Genomic DNA, 18,760 nt, shown 5'->3' on the forward strand with positions numbered 1-18,760 from the left:
AGATGTGTATAAGAGACAGCGTTTGCGATGATAGGCGTTAGAGTTAAGCACGCCAGCAGTTTAATACAATTTACCATTGAAGGCTGTTGCGCCTATAGGGTTAGGCACGTCAGCAGATTATCGTTGAACAGATGTTTGCAACGATATTCGTTATAGTTAAACACGTCAAGCGTTGGCGCCGATAGGCGTTACCGTTAAGCAATTTAGCACATTACCATTTAAAAGGCGTTTGCAATGATAGGCATTAGGGCTGTCTCTTATACACATCTAGATGTGTATAAGAGACAGGTATTATGTTATAAAATCTTAAAATAATTTTTACCTACTTGTCATTAGGGGCCATTTTTACCGGGGCCATTTTTTCCGGGGCCATTATTTCCTGGGCCATTTTTTCCGGGGCCATTCTTACCGTACACCTGCCAGGCACCACCATGGTATACAATACAAATCCGTAAAACAAATAATATACAATACAGTTGTAAAGTAATACAAAATACAATACATCATAAGCAAGACATTTGTTTATTCATTCTTTTCATTATTCTTAAATACAGAATATGAACTGGTTTCAATAGTTGTTCAGCTTAATTCGGAAGTTAAAAAAACTAGGCATAATACAAGTCATTTAATGTGAAATATGAATTCCTGTAATGATTTTATGGAAATTAATTTTGGTATTGTTGAAAATTGAAATTTACAATTTCTGTGTAACTTAAGTTTAAGAAGTGATTTAATAAAATTTGTATGTAGCATTTAAAATATTTTTTTTGAAGGTTGATCTTGACTTTAAGTATTATTTAACTAAGTTCCTGATTAATATAATATAAGAATATTGAATACTGAGTTGGTTTACTGCCTGTATGTTGAACCTGGTTCAACTTTCCCTACTTCTTGAGCATACCCTCTTCATACCCCCAGGCTTTCTTATTCTGATGAATCACAACATGCATTAATGCAATGAAATCAGAAACCAAATCAATCCATGCACTCACCATTAATTAAATGTGAAATCATAGAACCAGAAATAATTAAATAATCGTATGATAATCCATGTATTGATATTCTGAAGATGAATCTACTCTAGTTATCAATTCTGTATCAATAATTTTGTTTTAATCATTAATCTAATTTTTATAATGCTCTTTTTATGATCAGTGATAACATTCCCTTGTCAACGACTTAAGTTCAAGTCACGACACAAACGGGCAAATGCAATATAATAAATACACAGTACTGTATGTATGTATGTACCTAAAAAAGAAGCAATTTTAACAAGTGTACAAAAAGTACTCTTTTTTTCTACCCCTCAACCTCTCCGAATGTGTATAAAATTTTTAATTTGCCACGTTTAATTAATGTTAATGCAACTCTATGATCACGATGGAAACTGTCAACCAATCAAATGTTTAGAATGATGCCAAAAAGGCCATAATTCTTGACACCACTAACCCAAAGCTGACAATGTTTAAACATGAAGTCTCTACAAATCCCCCAAACTGACCTTAGGATGAAATAAGATATGTATTTATTCCTCCATCTTCTGAGTAACCAATTGTTACATAATAATTTAGAGAAGAAATTTGCATTTTATCAATCTAAATAATGCTTTAATTGTACACCAACCAGATCAATACATTTTATCAAATTATAACAAGCTCTAAAGTGGCCTTAGGTTTCTTATTCCAACTTTTCATGGTTGCATCAGCTTCATTATTAACAGTAATTACTTCATAAAAATAATGTTAACGATACATGTGCATCTTGTTAAGCTAATTAGTATTATGATTGGAATCTGACCTGTGTGCTCAGTCAAGTTGGGTCCTTGGGCTAAGATAGTATATATTACATAATTTGTTCTTATATTAAGCATCTGTGCTGTTAATCGGATAAGATTAAGTATAAATTAAGGATCTAAATAACCAGTAGGGGAAAGGACCACTGGGTGTGTGTAGACCTTGTTCTGGTCACAAATATCGTACAGCAGGTTAGTACATTTAATACCTTTAAAAAATATACCAAAACGTAAAACCATTTGGAAGTTGATAACTCATGTGAATCTTTTATATGATAATTTTTTTCCTAATTTTCTTTATTTTTTGTTAATTCCTGCAGTCTCAAAGAAAAAAATAATAAATAGAACCTATCATTTATGAAGAACTGGATGCTAAAGAAGTCTATACAGTTTTTATTTTTTTATTATGACCTAGGTGAGACTTTTTTTATACCTTGATTAGCAAACCCACCAACTGAAAATATTGTTGATGATTTCGAATAAAAATACAATTTTATTTCTGGCCAGTTAGCGCACACACTGCAATAAAAAAGTGGAAATTTCAGGAAAAAATAAAAGTTTTTCTTTATTTTTATTACGCCCTCCGCTGCCTTGAAATCTCCAAAGATAAGATATGTATATTTCTTCCTAATTATATAAATTTGAAGCATTTAACCATCCTATTTTATATTCAGCAATAAAATTTTATTATCTAGATGATTTTGGCAAAACTATTTTCTAAATGAGAAAACCAAATTTTATATTTATTTTTATTCCACCTTCCTCCAATAATCTTTAAAAAAATAAGTATGTGAAACAAGGAATAAAAAGAGTCTCGCCATGTATTTGTTAATTTCTTATTTTATAAGTAAATGGAAATGGCCCTACTTACCCAATCATGTAAATTATTTATTAGATGAAATTACACCTTTGTATTGTGGTGCAGTCTTACCTAGTACACAAGAATATAAATGGTAAAAAAAATCTTAACTAACAAACTTAAGATAAATTAAACAAATAATATGCTGATAAATAAAGTCAATAAAGTAAAATAATAAACAAAATGCATCAAATAAGCAAATAAAACAACAACAAAACTCCAATGGTACAGTTATATAAAAATTAGCAAAAGGAGCAAGAGAAAACGGAAATCATTCTGTCTTCAGTGAAGAATGCTAAATAAAAGTAGTTAAACATATTTATAGATAACAATTAAGTGATTCAGCATCCGTGTCACAATTCCTGTGTTCAGAACACATTTTTTATAGGATCATTCCCACAGAGTTCGACAAATTATAGCTCCATGCACCAATTTGTTCCAGCCATGGAGGTATAAAATACAAAGGAATGCATTGTGTACTTCTTGGGGCAGGGTATGATATAGGAGTGCAATTACATAACTGATTACTAAAAAGTGGAAAATGAGAAGAGGATGGATATTCACTTATTTACTGTCACTGGAGGGTGATTAATTAGAGGACTGGAGCATTCTGAATAGAAATGAAGATTAGCTTGATTGACTCGATTGACTTAAAACATTGCAAACAAGTGCTATTTGAATAAGATTAGTAGTTACAGCTCATGTAAGGCGAGACATTTTTTAAATGTGTTTAATACCTTATTTCGCACACTTATTTTTTAAAAGATTGTCAGAGGAGGGTGGAATACAAATTAAAATGAAATTTTGTTTTCTTATTTAGTAAATTGTTTTGCCAAAACATCCAGACAGAGGAGAAATTAAAAATAAAATTTTATTTTTGAGTGTAAACAATGTAGTAATTGGATGGTTAATAAATGCTTTAAATTTATATAATTTGTCCTAGGAAGAAATATACATTTTATATTTGGAGATTTCAAGGCAGCGACGGGTGTAATAAGTATAAAGAAAAACTTTTTTCTGAAATTTTAATTTTTTGTGACGGTAGGTGCACTAATTGGCAAAAAATAAAATGTTATTTTTAATCAAATCATCATTATTTGTAGGTGGCGGGTTCGCTAAACAAGGTATAAAAAAGTCTCGCCTAACATATGCAGAGCTTAGAGAATGGATTTACACTGGCTATGTAAATGGCAAAGAGAAGCAAGAAAGGCCACAGAAAAACTTGTTAAACAACATCACTGAATGGACAAAAATGGGAACTGTGGAAGTAGTTGGAAGTGAAAACAGACAAAATGGATGGAAATAGTGAAAGTTGCATCTGAAGTGCTCCCCCGACCCGACGGTTATGGAACTGATGACGATGATGATTTTTAGTGCCTTGAGCACTGCTGCAGTGGATTTGTGCACTTTATAAATCTTATTATTATTATTATTATTATTATTATTATTATTATTATTATTATTATTATTATTATTAATTATTATTATTGATTATTATTATTATTATTGTAAATTGAAAGCACGTTTTTTTTTTTATTTGAACAAACAAACCTTATGCTATCTTATTTGTATCTATCATTATAATCCTCTGATATAACTGACATCAAATCCTGAGTCATCGTTTCAGTGCATCCAAGTTCGCTGATGTACTAAATGGCATATATTTAATATGATATGAATCCAACAAAAACAACTACTGATTGTCTGTATTCACATGAAGTTCAAGTGATGAAGGATATTAGTGATGTGATTGCTAAATGCTATGGGGCATTATGGGAATAATCCATTCAATGAATAATTCATAAGATATTAATGCTATATTGATTATTAACTCATGCTGTATTAGTACACATTTATGATTTCTTTCTGGAAATGTTCAAAGGTCAAAAGGTCAAATGATTTTGAGTTAGTACTATTGATAATTTTTAAGGTGGCGCCAGTTGGGGGCAGGGGACTAGGTCATCATCGGGGGAATCCCCTGTCGGAGAGAAAAAAAACCACAATTTGCCAGCGAGGAAAAAAAATGTGTATGTATTTTATACATATGGTAAACTATATTATAGGCCCTATAAAATAAAAAATAAATAATATTATTAGTTTGTCACCTTATTCTGGTTGGAAAAGTGATGATGGAGGAAGGGAGGTTTTTTATTTTTATTTTTGCTAAAGCCATAAATCACCCTTGGGTTGTTTACTGGTGCATTGATATTCAAAGTAAAACATTACTGAGATAATACAAACAATATTTACTAACGATCAAATAAAAAAAAATTTTCCAAAAATTTTTTTTTTTTTAATATATTTTGTTTTAAAATACCATAGGAGACATGTGCACGAGGGTAATAAACTAATAATATTTTAATTGGGCCTAAAAATCGATTAAATACACATTTGAAACCCCTAAACTTTCATACTTTTGGGTGATTTATACCCTGGAACACAGAGATTTTGAGTGACACCAGACCGCACCCACTTTTCTCTCGTAAATCTGTTTTGAAACGTGGGGCGAGGGACATTTCATGAGACCACCAATGGCGCAAATCTGTTTTGAAAGGTGGGTGGGGGGAACATACCGTAAGACCACACCCACTTCAGCCCCACTATGGTTGGGGTTGAGGTCCGAAAATTTGAGGAAACAGTGCTCTCCAGATAAGTGGAAATGACACTCTTATAGAGTAAAATGTATCATCTTCACTTAACTAATAGGCCTACTAATGTGTAATGTACATAGTAAATTAACTTTAAAGCATTGCCTTGGATATATTTACTTTACTTTACCTACTTCAAACCGCGAGTCCAGATCAACCTCAGCCCCACCATGGTTGGGGCTGAGGCACGAACATTTTAGAAATTAGTACCTCTTGATGGCCGGAAATAACACTTTTATATAGTGAAATTCATCATCATCACATCACCATTATACTGTAGTCAAAATGAAGTGCCAACATATTTCTCATTACCTTTTATCAAGAATTTTCGGCAGCCATAGAGATCTAAATAATTTGTGTGATGTAGGCCTACCATAGAAAATAAAACTTTAAAACATTGTCTTTTATGTATTTACTTCACCTATTTAAAGCCGTGAGTCCACACTCATCTCAGCCAACCATGGTTAGGGTTGAGGCGTGAAAATATGGGTAAATTGTACTGTAGATAGACGAAAATTACACTCTTATATAGAAAATTCATCATCACATCACCATTATAGTCAAAATGAAGCGCCAGGAAATTCTCATGATGTTTTATCACGATTTTCTAAATAATCTCTGTGGTATACCATTGCAAATAAAACTTAATTTTGATGTATTTACTTTACTTTACCTACTTCATGTGCCGAAAACCAATCCTATCTTTACACGCTTTTTTTTTTACTCATACTTCTCAAATTATAATAAAAGTCAAGCGAACTCAGGCCGTGTACAGGTAATTCAGATAGGCCTATTTGTGGGAAGAAATACCAGTTTCTTGCTATAAGAAGATGCATTCTGGTTGTTGGCTCTTTCGTTAAAACCTGATTCATTTATGCAGTTTCTTTTCAACAATTTTCCCACGAATTTTCCCCATGATATGCGCCTATGCCCCTGTCTCTTATACACATCTAGATGTGTATAAGAGACAGCCCTATGGTAGTATAACACATTTTTTATATTTAAATCAATGTGCGGATGGTCCGTCAGACGCGAATTTACTACTGAAATGAGGCTAACTTTTAGTATGAATGAACGCAATTTAAAAAATGCAGGATATGATTTTGATGAACATAAATGCGCATGAAATAGTATAAAAATTTGCCATGCATTTGGCTCCTTTTTTAGCCAGCTACAAACAGTACCGTACCAAGACCATAAGGAGCAGCAAAAAGTAGGAATTCCGACGGTGGAACACGGGGGTCGTCGTTATATAGGCCTATGCTCGATAATATACAAAAATCGTCCAAAAATCTAGTCTCAAACCCGGGGATCGTTGTTTACGCGGATTGCTTTATACGCGAGAATACTGTATACGGTAACATGATTTTTTTTCTTCATAGTAGGTTTATGTTTTAGTTTTGTAGTAGACCGTCTGTGAAAATCTGAAGACTGTATGATAGAATTCTTTCGTGAATTGCACAAGGAATATTCGTTGTATAGGTATTCCTCCATGGTATAGGGCCTACCGAATGATATATCTTATCAATTCTTTTTAAATTTAACGTACGGTAATTAATATTTCAGAAGATTTTTTTTTTTGCAGGCTTCCACATAATACAAATTTAACTTAAAAATAATAAATTTGCTGCCAGCAATCATAGGCTACTTTTCCTATTTTTATCGAATTATGTGTCAGTTTTAAAAATGAACGGATAACTTTGATAATCATTGGAATACAAATTTCGGGATAATTAGATTAATACTGGTAATGGGAGTCGGTTATTATAATAATTTATTATTATAGGATTTACAACGCACAAATTCATTAATAAGAATTACTCAAAGTCATGGTCACTTGTCATGCTTGGATCATGAAGAACAGGACTGTTTCACTTCTGAGGGAACTATCTGCCGGAGTAGTAGGCCTACCGTAACACTTCTAATAGCAGGTCCTTACGCAGAATTTTGATTGGTTGGGTGCGAGTTTGTAGAGAGTGGAACAAAATGGCTCAGAGTGGTGGTGGGGAGGGGGAGGGGAGGCGCCTAGGTGGAAACCCTGCTGGGATCGAGGTGGCGAAGCTCAGGCATTTTTTAAAATAATTTATGGTCTTATTTAATCTGAAGGTGCATGTACGGTTGTCAGTGGGATCTAGGAATTGGAAGAGGGGCCAGGGAGGGACTTTCATAGATGGAGAATGAGCCCCACCATGCTTGGGACTGAGGTAAGAAAATTTATGATCATAGCACCTTTAAATGGCCGGATATTGCAGTCTCATACAATTTTATTATAGTTTTCTTTTTACCCATTTTTAATTTTTGTTTTAATTGAGGGGGACGGGACGACTGGTCTTCTTGAATCCCTCACTATCAGTGGCGGAACTAAGAATTTGATATAGAGGGGGCAAGGGAAGGACCTTCACAGATTGAGGGTTCATTTATTCTTATTCTTTATTACCAGAAACAATACAAAAACAAACACATACAGCCAACTCAGGAAGTAGGCAGGAACCAAAAAAGTGAACAAAATCACTGTAACAAAAGTTATGATTCCATACTCCCTAAGTAATAATACATAACAATAAATATATAAATTTATAGATATTAATAAACTCTTACAGTCTATATATCGAATAATAACAACATTAAAACAATAAAAATCAAGCAGTTTAACAAAGCAGAAAAAAATATAAACGGGGAAGAAAAAGAGAGGACCATCCGATACGCGGGCGCATGTAGGCCTAACTAAGCGGAGAGCTATAACTAAGACATGCGATTTAAGCGAGCGCAAAAATGTTGGAAAGGGATAAATAATAAGGGAATTTTTAATATTTTCAGGGAGTTTTTCCCAAAGTCTATAGGGAACAGATGAATGACAGAAATGTGGAGAGAGTTCGTTTTTATGATTATGGCACATCTAGATGGCCGGAGATGGCACTCTCAGACTAACATTTGTACCCTGGAAAACGACCTTTGGTTTGGGTACTATTAGAGTATGGGTTACTAAGAGTATCTACTAGCTTATTGTAGGCACTTGAGAATATTAAACCCCCACCCACCCCAGCTTTTCGCGTCAGCAATTCAATAGAAATAAATGATGTGGTGTATGAAACAACATTTTCGTGTAACATCAGGGAACACCATGTGTACAAACAATTCTGGACATCAATCGCAGGTGTATGATTACAATGTTTTAAGATGATGGCCGAAGCACTTTTCATGACAAAAATTCTAATGGTATGTACAATGGAAATCATGAAGAAGCATTGTTAGTTGGACATGTCTCAAATTGTCTTGAATTGTCAAGAATCGGGGGAGGGCCAATGGGAGGGGGTAGGGCCCCGTCGGGGAAATCCCCCGCCCCGGTATGTGAGGAAAACCACAATTCGTCGGGGAGAAAAAGTGTATTTCTAGAGACCAGTAGACTTATAAAATCGATTAAATAAGCATTTAAAACCCCTAAATTATAATATTTTCGAAATATTTTGAGTGACCACGCCCACTTTGCTCTTGTCGGGGACGTTGACCCACCCCCAGTAAGGGACATTGGACCCCGGCCATCGGGCAAATCCTGGCATAACCCTCAACTTCCTGGGTTTTTAAAACTGTCCGACTGCCCGACGAGCTTCGTCCTATGGGGGTGGGGGGCTTGACCTGTCCTTTAGTACTTGTGGTCATTGAAGGAGACCTACCGTAATGCCTTATTTTTACCTAAAACTCGACTCCAAGCACCGATTAAGTACGAATTTGAGAGCAGTGTTACGCAACTTTCCTGAACTTGTTCAGACTAAAAAGTTACCAAATTTTAGAAATGGAATGTTATAATTTTTTGAAAAAAATAAAAACCTCATTTTACTCGGCCTCAATTTGTTCTTATTTTGTACTTTGAAGAGATTTCAGCCTCGGTGTTCTTGTAAACGTTTTCCTATTTAAAAAAAAGAAAAGTGTAGCCGACCTTATAGTCCGTCTAATATTCACTTAACCGATTATAAACAAAAACATCACACGAACTATATATACAGGCTAAGTCTGCGCATCACAATGTTCATCAATACACATGTATTTATACATGTACATTTATTGTTATTACCATACATTACAGTAGACCTACTGTGATCTGTGCAAACTTATTTATATCGAAGGGTTTTCCTTGGAGGTATAGGCCTATTAAAAATAGTCTGGCTGTTTGTGGCATTCACAATTGACTGGTGTTAATTCGAACCATGTCGTGGACAAGGTACAACCAAGGACAAACTTAAGTTTATCATTAGGTGTTAGGTTGGTTGATTGATTGGTTGGTTGATAGACTGACATGAAAATAACATTAGCAGAAGACACCTGAAATCGACGATGAGACAGGATGCATGGTTGATGCATGGAGGTATAAAATAGGTCTGTTGTTAGTTGCATGAAGGGATCATCTTTATTTTTGTGTCTATAATGTTATAATGTCAACGTACACATTTTGTAAACTTCGCTGTACTGTTTTAGAGCACAGGTGGGCAAAGTGCAGCCCCGGGCCGCATGCGGCCTGTCAGCGATTTTTTTGCCCGACACCAATCATGTGTAAAAAGTAACATTAAAACTGAGAATAAAGTGATGTAAAAGCAGTGCTTGGAGGTTTTTGAAAGCTCACTGGAAACATCAAAGTTTGGGTGCGGCCCTTGTTTTAGACACTGACACCTTTTGTTGAGAAGTGTGCCACTGTTAAAAAGTGTAGTTCCTAATAAATTATTATTATTATTATTATTATTATTATTATTATTATTATTATTATTATTATTATTATCGTACTTGAATGTTATTTATTATTATTATTATTATTATTATCGTACTTGAATGTTTACATTTTTACGAGCGTACGTCTGTCCGTATAGGCCTATCTGAATTCGAGCAAAGTAATGTACCGGGGTAACACGCCTACGCCTTTAAAAGTAACTATCCAACGTAGAGTCATCACTCTTTAGAGAACAGGAGAAATTTAACAAAGATATCAGGCCTATTTGAAATCACCGAACGTCGTTCACAAAACACTTGTGGACAAGCGGTTTACAGGGGCGGATCCAGAAATGTCCAAAAAGGGGGGGGGGCGGAAGCGGGGGCCGAAAGTTGGGCCGATTGAGACAACACTGTCGTAGGGGGTCTGGGGCATGCCCCGCGAAATTTTTGTATTCTAGACGCCCGAACATAACATTTGAGGCATTCTGGGCTATCATTTTTCTCTTTTTCTCTCTTTTTTTCTTTTCTTTTTTCTTTTTTTTTACCTCCCAAAAGGGGGGCCGGGGCCGGGCCGGCCCACCCCCCCTAAATCCGCCCTTGTTTAGGGAGAGGTGTATTAGGACCTACACCCACCACATTCGTAGCATTGAAACGCAATGGTATGCTCCTGTTGCCAGAGAATTGGCCTTCCTCGAAATTTAAAATGAGTCAAGTACGACGTCATTGCGCAACCACAATGAATGGAATCACGAAATTCAAATTAATGTCATGAAACTGTATGATGACACCCAATGCCCTTCCTTCGTTGCCTTTAAATTTATAAAACCGTAATAATAATTTACGCCTGAAAGAAAGTTTATGCAGCATCAGTGTTTTATAAAATGTTATAAAGCTATACGCGCGCACGCTGTTTGGTGACAACATGGCGCCCATGCGCCAAGTTGGCCAAACTCTCTCTATCTACGGCTCTGGTTAGATTAATGTTATAGCGCCATCTATTGTTTGATAACAAGACAAGCCCTTCTGCCGGATCATTTTAAATTCATTGATTGGACAACGATCGAGTTGATCGATCGATTGATTGATCAGATTATCTGTTCAAAGACAATCATGTTTTTTTTTCTTAATAGATCCCGCAATGAATCTAAAATTAACTTTATAATTGGCTGTTCTTTTAGTAGGCCACACTAATTAAAAAATCTTTGCCCACTTACTTACCAATTATACGGAAAGCAAATTGTGATTGACTGACAGGTCAAAAAGAAATTCTTGATTCTAATTTTCAACTATAATCACCCTTAATTTGACCGTGGTAGACCGAGTAGGCCTACTGGTCAGAGAGAGGGATTAGTTAACCACGAAGAGTTCTTTGTGGATATTAGGCCCGGCCTATCACTGTGTTTCTTTCGCGATATATTGCAAATTAAGATGTTGCATGACGGTTTTTGTGTCTACATATTAATATTATCGTTTAACCCTGTAAAATCGAGTAAATCTGGTAAGGAGGAATGATGGGATGGGAGTCATGAGCTAAAGATGAAAATGAATATAAGACCTGTCCTAGAAACTTCACTAAAATATCACTACAGTATACAACACCACACATTTCCTAATATCTGAATCCCCTTGCGGATACTTTATTAGTAAACATACTGTACTGTAGGCTGGGAGCATATTATTATTACACGTAATTGTTGACGACGGGGTTATCAATGCTAAATAACGTTTTTGGGATCTGTAATTAAAACTTTTTTTTATAGTTTTTTTTGTTTGTTTGTTTGTTTGTTTGTTATAAATTTACAGCAGTACTGTATACCTTCATATGGGTAAATCATAAGAGATATCCGTTTTAGTTTCATGGTTAAATAAAAAGAGACAAATAATATCTAGGCCTCTGGCCAAAATGTAAAAAACAGATTTGTTCGAACAATTCAGTACTTTTTTTTCTTTGTGACGTATCGAAACACCTGCTCGAGTTGCCTTGCAATTGCGTCTATTCGAACGCATTCAGGTGTGACGAGTTGAAAAATGAGACAAAAGTGTCAGAACATTATTAAAAAACGGTGTTCAGAGCTATATTGCTTTCCACTAGTGAGTGCGCTTTTCCCGCCAATTTTTGTTGAATGAAAAGTTAATGCCCAGTTGCATTACTGAAGCAAATAATGTTTGCATTTAAATTGAATTATCATTCATGCACTGCAGCAGCAAAGTGTGATTTTACTGAGCATACCGTACTGTGATAGGCCTAGTAGGCTTAAAATGCAATCGTTGCCTCGTGCCAATCTCGCTGTTGTCTCGTGGCACACGATCGGTTGCGTCGTAGTTGTTCATTGAAACTACTCCTAAAACTATGAAGAAATATTGCGAAAAAATATGTGTTCTTATGTGAGATGGTGGGTAAAAATCCAAACACTCAAATTAATAAGTTTAGTATATTGACCCCACACTGACTTCACATTGACGTCACCGAATATGTAAATGATACAGAAACAAAATGCAAGTTTTAGAAATGTGAGATATAATATTGGAATTCGATGATATATAATGTTATTAAGGCCTACATAAAATGATTAAATTCGGCCTTGTGAGTTTTCAAGTCAGGTAATTTAAGCATGTTATAAGTCTGATGAAATGTCCCTATTTCTTTAATTGTATGTTGCCTTGTTATATTTTAATACTGTAAATAAGAATAAACAAACATGAGCTTCCTATGTAATCAAACGAATTATTAGTATATTGTTGTTTACATAATACTATATGCATTCTACATTTTTTCTAAGATCAATATAGGCTACTGTACCAATTAAGCTATTATATCATTATTATTAGGATCATCATCATCATGATTGTCATCATCATCATCATAATCATTAATATTAGGCCTATATTATAATACCGGTCTCTTTTATGATAATTAAATGTTTTTAAAAGTGAAATTGCTAAATCTGTACCGGGAAGTGTTTTTTTGTTTGTTTTTTTGTTTTTTTTTGTTTGTTTTTTTTTTGCTTTTAATTTTTAACATTATTGTTTGAATTATCACATATATTTTATGACGTTTTGATTCAACCTGTTAGTGGAGGTTTTTATTGCTGTTGGTTTCGAACGGAATAAAATAAAAAAATAAATAAATAAAAATAATTTTATTATTATCGCCACCATCATCATTGTCACCGCCTTGTTATCATTATAATTTAATACCGGGCGATAGTGTTTCGAACTTATATGATAAAGTTGCGATAATTTTAATCTACTGTACATCATTAGTAAGTATTGCTACAGGATTGTCATTAACATGTTAAAAAAAATAATCAACGTAAACATAATGTAATTAACGTGTATGCCTATGATACAGCTATGAATCGATTGTCTACATAAGCCATTGTTGTAAATTTCTGACCGTTATCTTCTGAAATTGTACATAATAGAGGATTTGGGTTGATACTGGACAAAGAATTATACCAAAATAATTAAAATACACGAGGTATATCTCTGTTGTTAGCAATGCAAATTTCAAGCATAGCGTGTCTATCTTTTCATTTGGCGCTTTTTCACTGCAGGTGGTCGGTATATTCCGAAAACCACACCTTTCACATTATAAACAGCCAATAGGAGGCCGGTATGTAAGCACGTGGGTATATTTGCGATTGGTTAGCATCTAGTAAAATTGACGTCACCCCGCGCCTATTTTATTGAACTACGAAATGCCATTTAAGTGTAGTAGTGAGCGAGAAGGCGTAGTGCTTGCTCGTCGTTTGCACTGAGATTAGAAGAAAGAAAGGCAGCTTATATATATTTTTATACTTGAAATTCTTTTTAAAAACCTTTTCCTGAGATGCCTAGCACAATTATTACTGAAATGGAGCGGAATTCGGCCAATACATTGGACGATCAACAACGAAACCTCGGAATGCAGAGTCTAGCCTTAGATTTCTCTATGTTGAACATGGGACATCAACAAAATGGAAATCTAAGCGGTGGCGAAGAAGACGTTTCTTTTGATGGAATAAATAGGAAAAGTTGCAACATGACTGAATGTGTTCCAGTCCCTAGTTCAGAACACGTTGCAGAAATTGTCGGACGGCAAGGTAAGACTATTCGCTATTTATTATGTTTGTTATCCTTTTCGAATACACTCTACTCGCTACACACACAAACATTGGTCACCGCGTGGTGTTTAACGAGGCTGTGTGTACGCCATGATGATAAATGCTTTGTTCTGGAATGTCGCATTGCTAGTGAGCTGACTGTATTCATAACATGAACACACCCTTTTGATTTTTTCCCACATTCTCTCTTTTAGGTTGCAAAATAAAAGCTCTGCGAGCTAAAACAAATACATATATCAAAACGCCAGTACGAGGTGAAGAGCCTGTGTTTGTTGTGACTGGCAGGAAGGAAGACGTAGCCGCCGCAAAAAGGGAAATTTTATCAGCAGCAGAGCATTTCAGCCAAATTCGGGCAAGTAGAAGAAATCAACAGGGTACGACAACAACAAATGGTCATACAACCACTGGTCTAAGTCAGGGTCAACCTCCTCCAAACATCCCAGGCCAGATAACAATACAAGTGAGAGTTCCTTATCGAGTAGTTGGATTAGTTGTAGGCCCAAAAGGTGCTACAATTAAACGGATCCAGCAGCAAACACATACATATATTGTCACACCAAGCCGGGATAATGAACCCGTTTTTGAAGTGACAGGTATGCCAGAAAATACAGAAAGGGCTAGAGAAGAGATTGAAGCACATATTGCCATGCGCACTGGAGGCCTTGTTGATTCCATCATTCCAGAAGACAATGATTTTGCTACTAATGGAAAAGACAGTGGTATCTTATTGTCAGAGCTTGGCTCCGTAGGACTATTTAAAGGTACTGGAAATTCAGCGTTTACCCCATTGATTGGAAATGCAAAAGCTGGACTCTCCAGAAACAGCAGCTCAAGTAGCGATTCCGGCATGTTTTTCCCTCCATCGAGCAGCTCAACCACCACAATCACAGATTTCCCAAACGCAAAGCCTGCTGAGTTCCCTGGTCCTAAAGGAGAGTTTAACAATGCAAATGGTTACCCGTTTGGATTATTTGATTGCCAATCACCTGATCTTGGAATTGATTCTCCTGGCTTTGATGCGCTCGGTGGAAACCCATGGCACGACTTAAATAGATGTAGCAATGCATTGTTCGGTGGATTGATAAGTAACTCTAACACAAATGGTGTCCGTCGGAAAAGCAGCGGGAGTCTAGGAATCACAAACCTGCAGGTGAACGAAGGTAACGACCATCCCCCTGCCAGGCGCATCCACAGTGATCCGCTCGGCGGGGGTTTATCGTCTCTTCCAGCCTTCAATGTGATTCCTATGCCTCCCTCTTTCTCCACCTCGAATTCAACCGGCTCAAATAGTGCTTCGACAAGTCCGACTAACTCCACAGGATCCAGCAACAGCCAGCGAAAACCTAAGGAATGTTATGTTTGCTCAGAGAATGAGGTTGTTGCAGCTCTTGTTCCATGTGGTCACAACTTGTTCTGTATGGACTGCGCAAAACAAGTCCTGGATAAATTACCTGCTGAATGCCCTGTATGTTTCCAACAAGTAAATCAGGCGATTCGAATATTTTCCTAAGTAGTTGCTGTAGTATATTAAAGTTTGTATTTTAGCTGCATTTATAGTACTTTGATCAAATCAAAATAATTAATGAGATTTATAATTATTCTTGATCAGGTTCATAGATATGGTATTGAAATAATAATAATTATAATAATAGATTGAGAATTTCTCGCTGTGTTTAAAGCAAAAAGATGTTGTCATTGTATTTGACTTGATAAAAACTTTTCAGAGATATTTTATTCTTGGAGACTCTATTTCATACTAAGACGTTTTACAAAGTAAAGTTATTTAATTTCTTCATTTATGCTCTCTGGTCTGATTTGGCCAGAACTATATTGTTACGTATGTTCTTTAGAGTATTGCTGTTTATTAATTGTATAGGCCTAAACTTGTATGTGTGACTGGTTTTTGTATTGTGAAAAAGTATGTACATTTAAGATGCTTTCTGTTGGGACTAACAGTTGAAATAAGAGTTGCTTTTCAGAGATATATTTTACCCAGCAAATATTTTATAGTCCAAATATAAAACTTATTTTATTGTATTATGTATCAAAACAACAAAATGAAAAAAAATAAAAACTTGTGCCTACTAGAGGTCACAATGATAAAGAATGGTATGCATACAAATGAATTCAGTTTACTCACAGGCTCTCATATCTGAGCCTGGAGGTAGACATATATAGTGTACAACTTATTTTTATCAATATTATTTACAACAGTTGTTCTGTATATGTAGGTATAATAATACAATTTTTTGACCAAATATTCCATGTTTTAAATATGAACTTAGGTATTGAAAGACTAAATGCAAATATTTTATTTTTGTTTGGTCATGTTATATGGTGGCCTATGTTAAGCCTGATATAGTATTTGCCTAAAACATTTTTAAGGATTTTAAATTGTTCAGAGTTTATTTTTTAAGTGAAAAAAGTTGGAGTATGGTAATTAAGGTGTTATAACAAGATTGTGTGCTGTTTTTCTACTGTCCCAGGAGGCTTCATAGAGTTGTTTTTGGATATATAATAAGCAAATTAGAAGAGATATGAGGGTCCCATGAATGCAATTTGCCTATTAAGAAAAAGGATGTTATTTTTATAGTTGTGATAACAAAATATGCGTATGTTATTGAAATATTAGTTGTCACTTGTTTAGTACTAAAACATTTTTATGTGCAACCAGTGTAATGTTCCAATGAAGTTTACAAATTATATGTAATTTTTATAATTAACAGTGTACAGTATATGGCTCTAACAGTTACTGTCCATTTTGCCATAAGATTTTCTATAGTAAAAAAAATAGCTCATATATAAATTGCATACTACTTTCAAAACGTATACATGAATGTCTAGTAAATTAGACGATAGCAAACACAGTAAACAATATATTCATCTTTAAAAAAATCTTGCTAAGTTGTCACAATACTCAAAAAAATTACTGCTCTCTTCGGTCTTCCATTTATGGATGTGTATGCTAGGCCGTCTAGTATCATATGTCTGGCTCCTAACTGGGAACTACTTTCTCACCACATAGCTCTTGCACCAGATTTCTTTCACAACATATAAACCTCAGATTAATTGTACACATAGTTTTGCTAATTTATATTTAAATGCATCTTTTATTTTTGGAAGAAAAAACAAATGCTACACCTTGTGTTACTATTTAATTGAGAAGTTGGGTGGATTAAATGATTAATTTTTTACTTTGCCATAGTTTTTTTTCCATGATATTTAAAAATAATTTTTCAATTGATACTTAAGAAAATTGACTCTATTCATGGGACAGAATTCTTCCATTTGGCAGTTTCTCTAAAACAAATAATGTACTACTATTGCAACTATGTATATTGTATTTTTTTAAATAATTGTTTGAATATAGTGTGCCAAGAGCAAATGTGAATTTATATCGGTGCCAGTCCACTGAATGGGGTTTTAATATTTTTGAATTAGTTCCAGTAAAAATATAATATTTGCCTAATGACCAATATATAAGGTGATTAGGCAGTAGAGATCTATAGTACGATGATACAGGGGTAAATAAACCTTTGGACTATAAATGGCTTGTGGTACAGATGTGATCCTAGTCTGCTACTTATGATTGTAATCATATCATTTTCATCTTTTTAATGTAAAGGAACAACTGGTGGTATGTTGCACATAAATATTGGTTTTTTTTCTTGATTGCCTTGCCAATATGTTTCAATAATTACAGTTCTATATATTATCTGACTATTCATATTTAAATACAGAGTTTATGAAGATATGCCTATATAAATCATCATTCTACTAAGTATCTAGATTGTAATATATAAAATTGCTGTTTAAAAAGTGTTGCCATTTTGTTGCAAAGTGGTATTCTCAGGTGGTAGGGTGGATAGCCCCCATAAGTAGAGCAACTTAAAAACTACAAATGAACAATTGCCAAACTCTCTAGGTTCAGTCCTTTTGTAAGATAACATAGTCTTTCTTTGGCGGTAAAAACCGTACCCATGCAACGTTTTAATTCTGTACACGGGGGAAAATAGGACTCCCTAGCTTGGTGTAACTTAAGCCATTCCTAGCCAGAAGTATAAATATTGTAATACTGTACAAAGCTCAAATTACCACTGGACTTAGTGGCGAGTATTTAATACTAATTTAAAGGCAGAAAACGAGTAGCTTGAGCGGATGCTTGTTTCCTTAATGCTGGGACTACATCCGTCTCGCCCAGTAATTCTGATAATAAAATAATAAAGTATGACGAGTTGTTAAGCAATCAAGAAATTTCATCTATGATTTTTACAGTATTATTTTTATTATTTATTTAGCATTTTATACATACAAATACAAATGTTTATTATTAAAATTCATTGTTATTGATATATGTTGATATAAAATAAAATGTGAAACTCATATACATGTCTTTTTTGTAATTAATGTGCTATTGATATCATATTTGCGTTCCAAAATGGCGTGTTTTTTTGAAATTCCAATTATTACAGTACCTGGTATTGTTGCCGGGGTCTGCTTCAGAAACTGAAAGCTACTCATTAATTATCCAGTAGATTGTAGATGAAACTGGAAAGCAATCGTGCATTTTTCAACTTCAATATACAGTACTGTACATTAACAGCATTGTTGACAGTTTGGAAATGTTTTTTAAAGGAATGCGAGAAATGTGTGCATG

The 18,760-nt window shown here is 34.6% G+C and overlaps 1 protein-coding gene across 1 annotated transcript; it reads left to right on the top strand.

Annotated features, from left to right (window-relative positions):
* Positions 1–13,674: 13,674 nt before the first annotated feature.
* LOC117100746 (RNA-binding protein MEX3B-like) lies at positions 13,675–18,488 on the top strand. The gene is made up of 2 exons (XM_033240538.1): positions 13,675–14,082; positions 14,298–18,488. Exons 1-2 carry the CDS (start codon positions 13,830–13,832, stop codon positions 15,611–15,613), a joined length of 1,569 nt encoding a protein of 522 aa, XP_033096429.1. The 5' UTR covers positions 13,675–13,829; the 3' UTR covers positions 15,614–18,488.
* Positions 18,489–18,760: the final 272 nt, after the last annotated feature.

The sequence above is a fragment of the Anneissia japonica genome, unplaced genomic scaffold, assembly GCF_011630105.1.
Source record: "Anneissia japonica isolate Jap-2015-1 unplaced genomic scaffold, ASM1163010v1 scaffold670_len1213532_cov191, whole genome shotgun sequence".
In the NCBI taxonomy this organism is placed as follows: Eukaryota; Metazoa; Echinodermata; class Crinoidea; order Comatulida; family Comatulidae; genus Anneissia; species Anneissia japonica.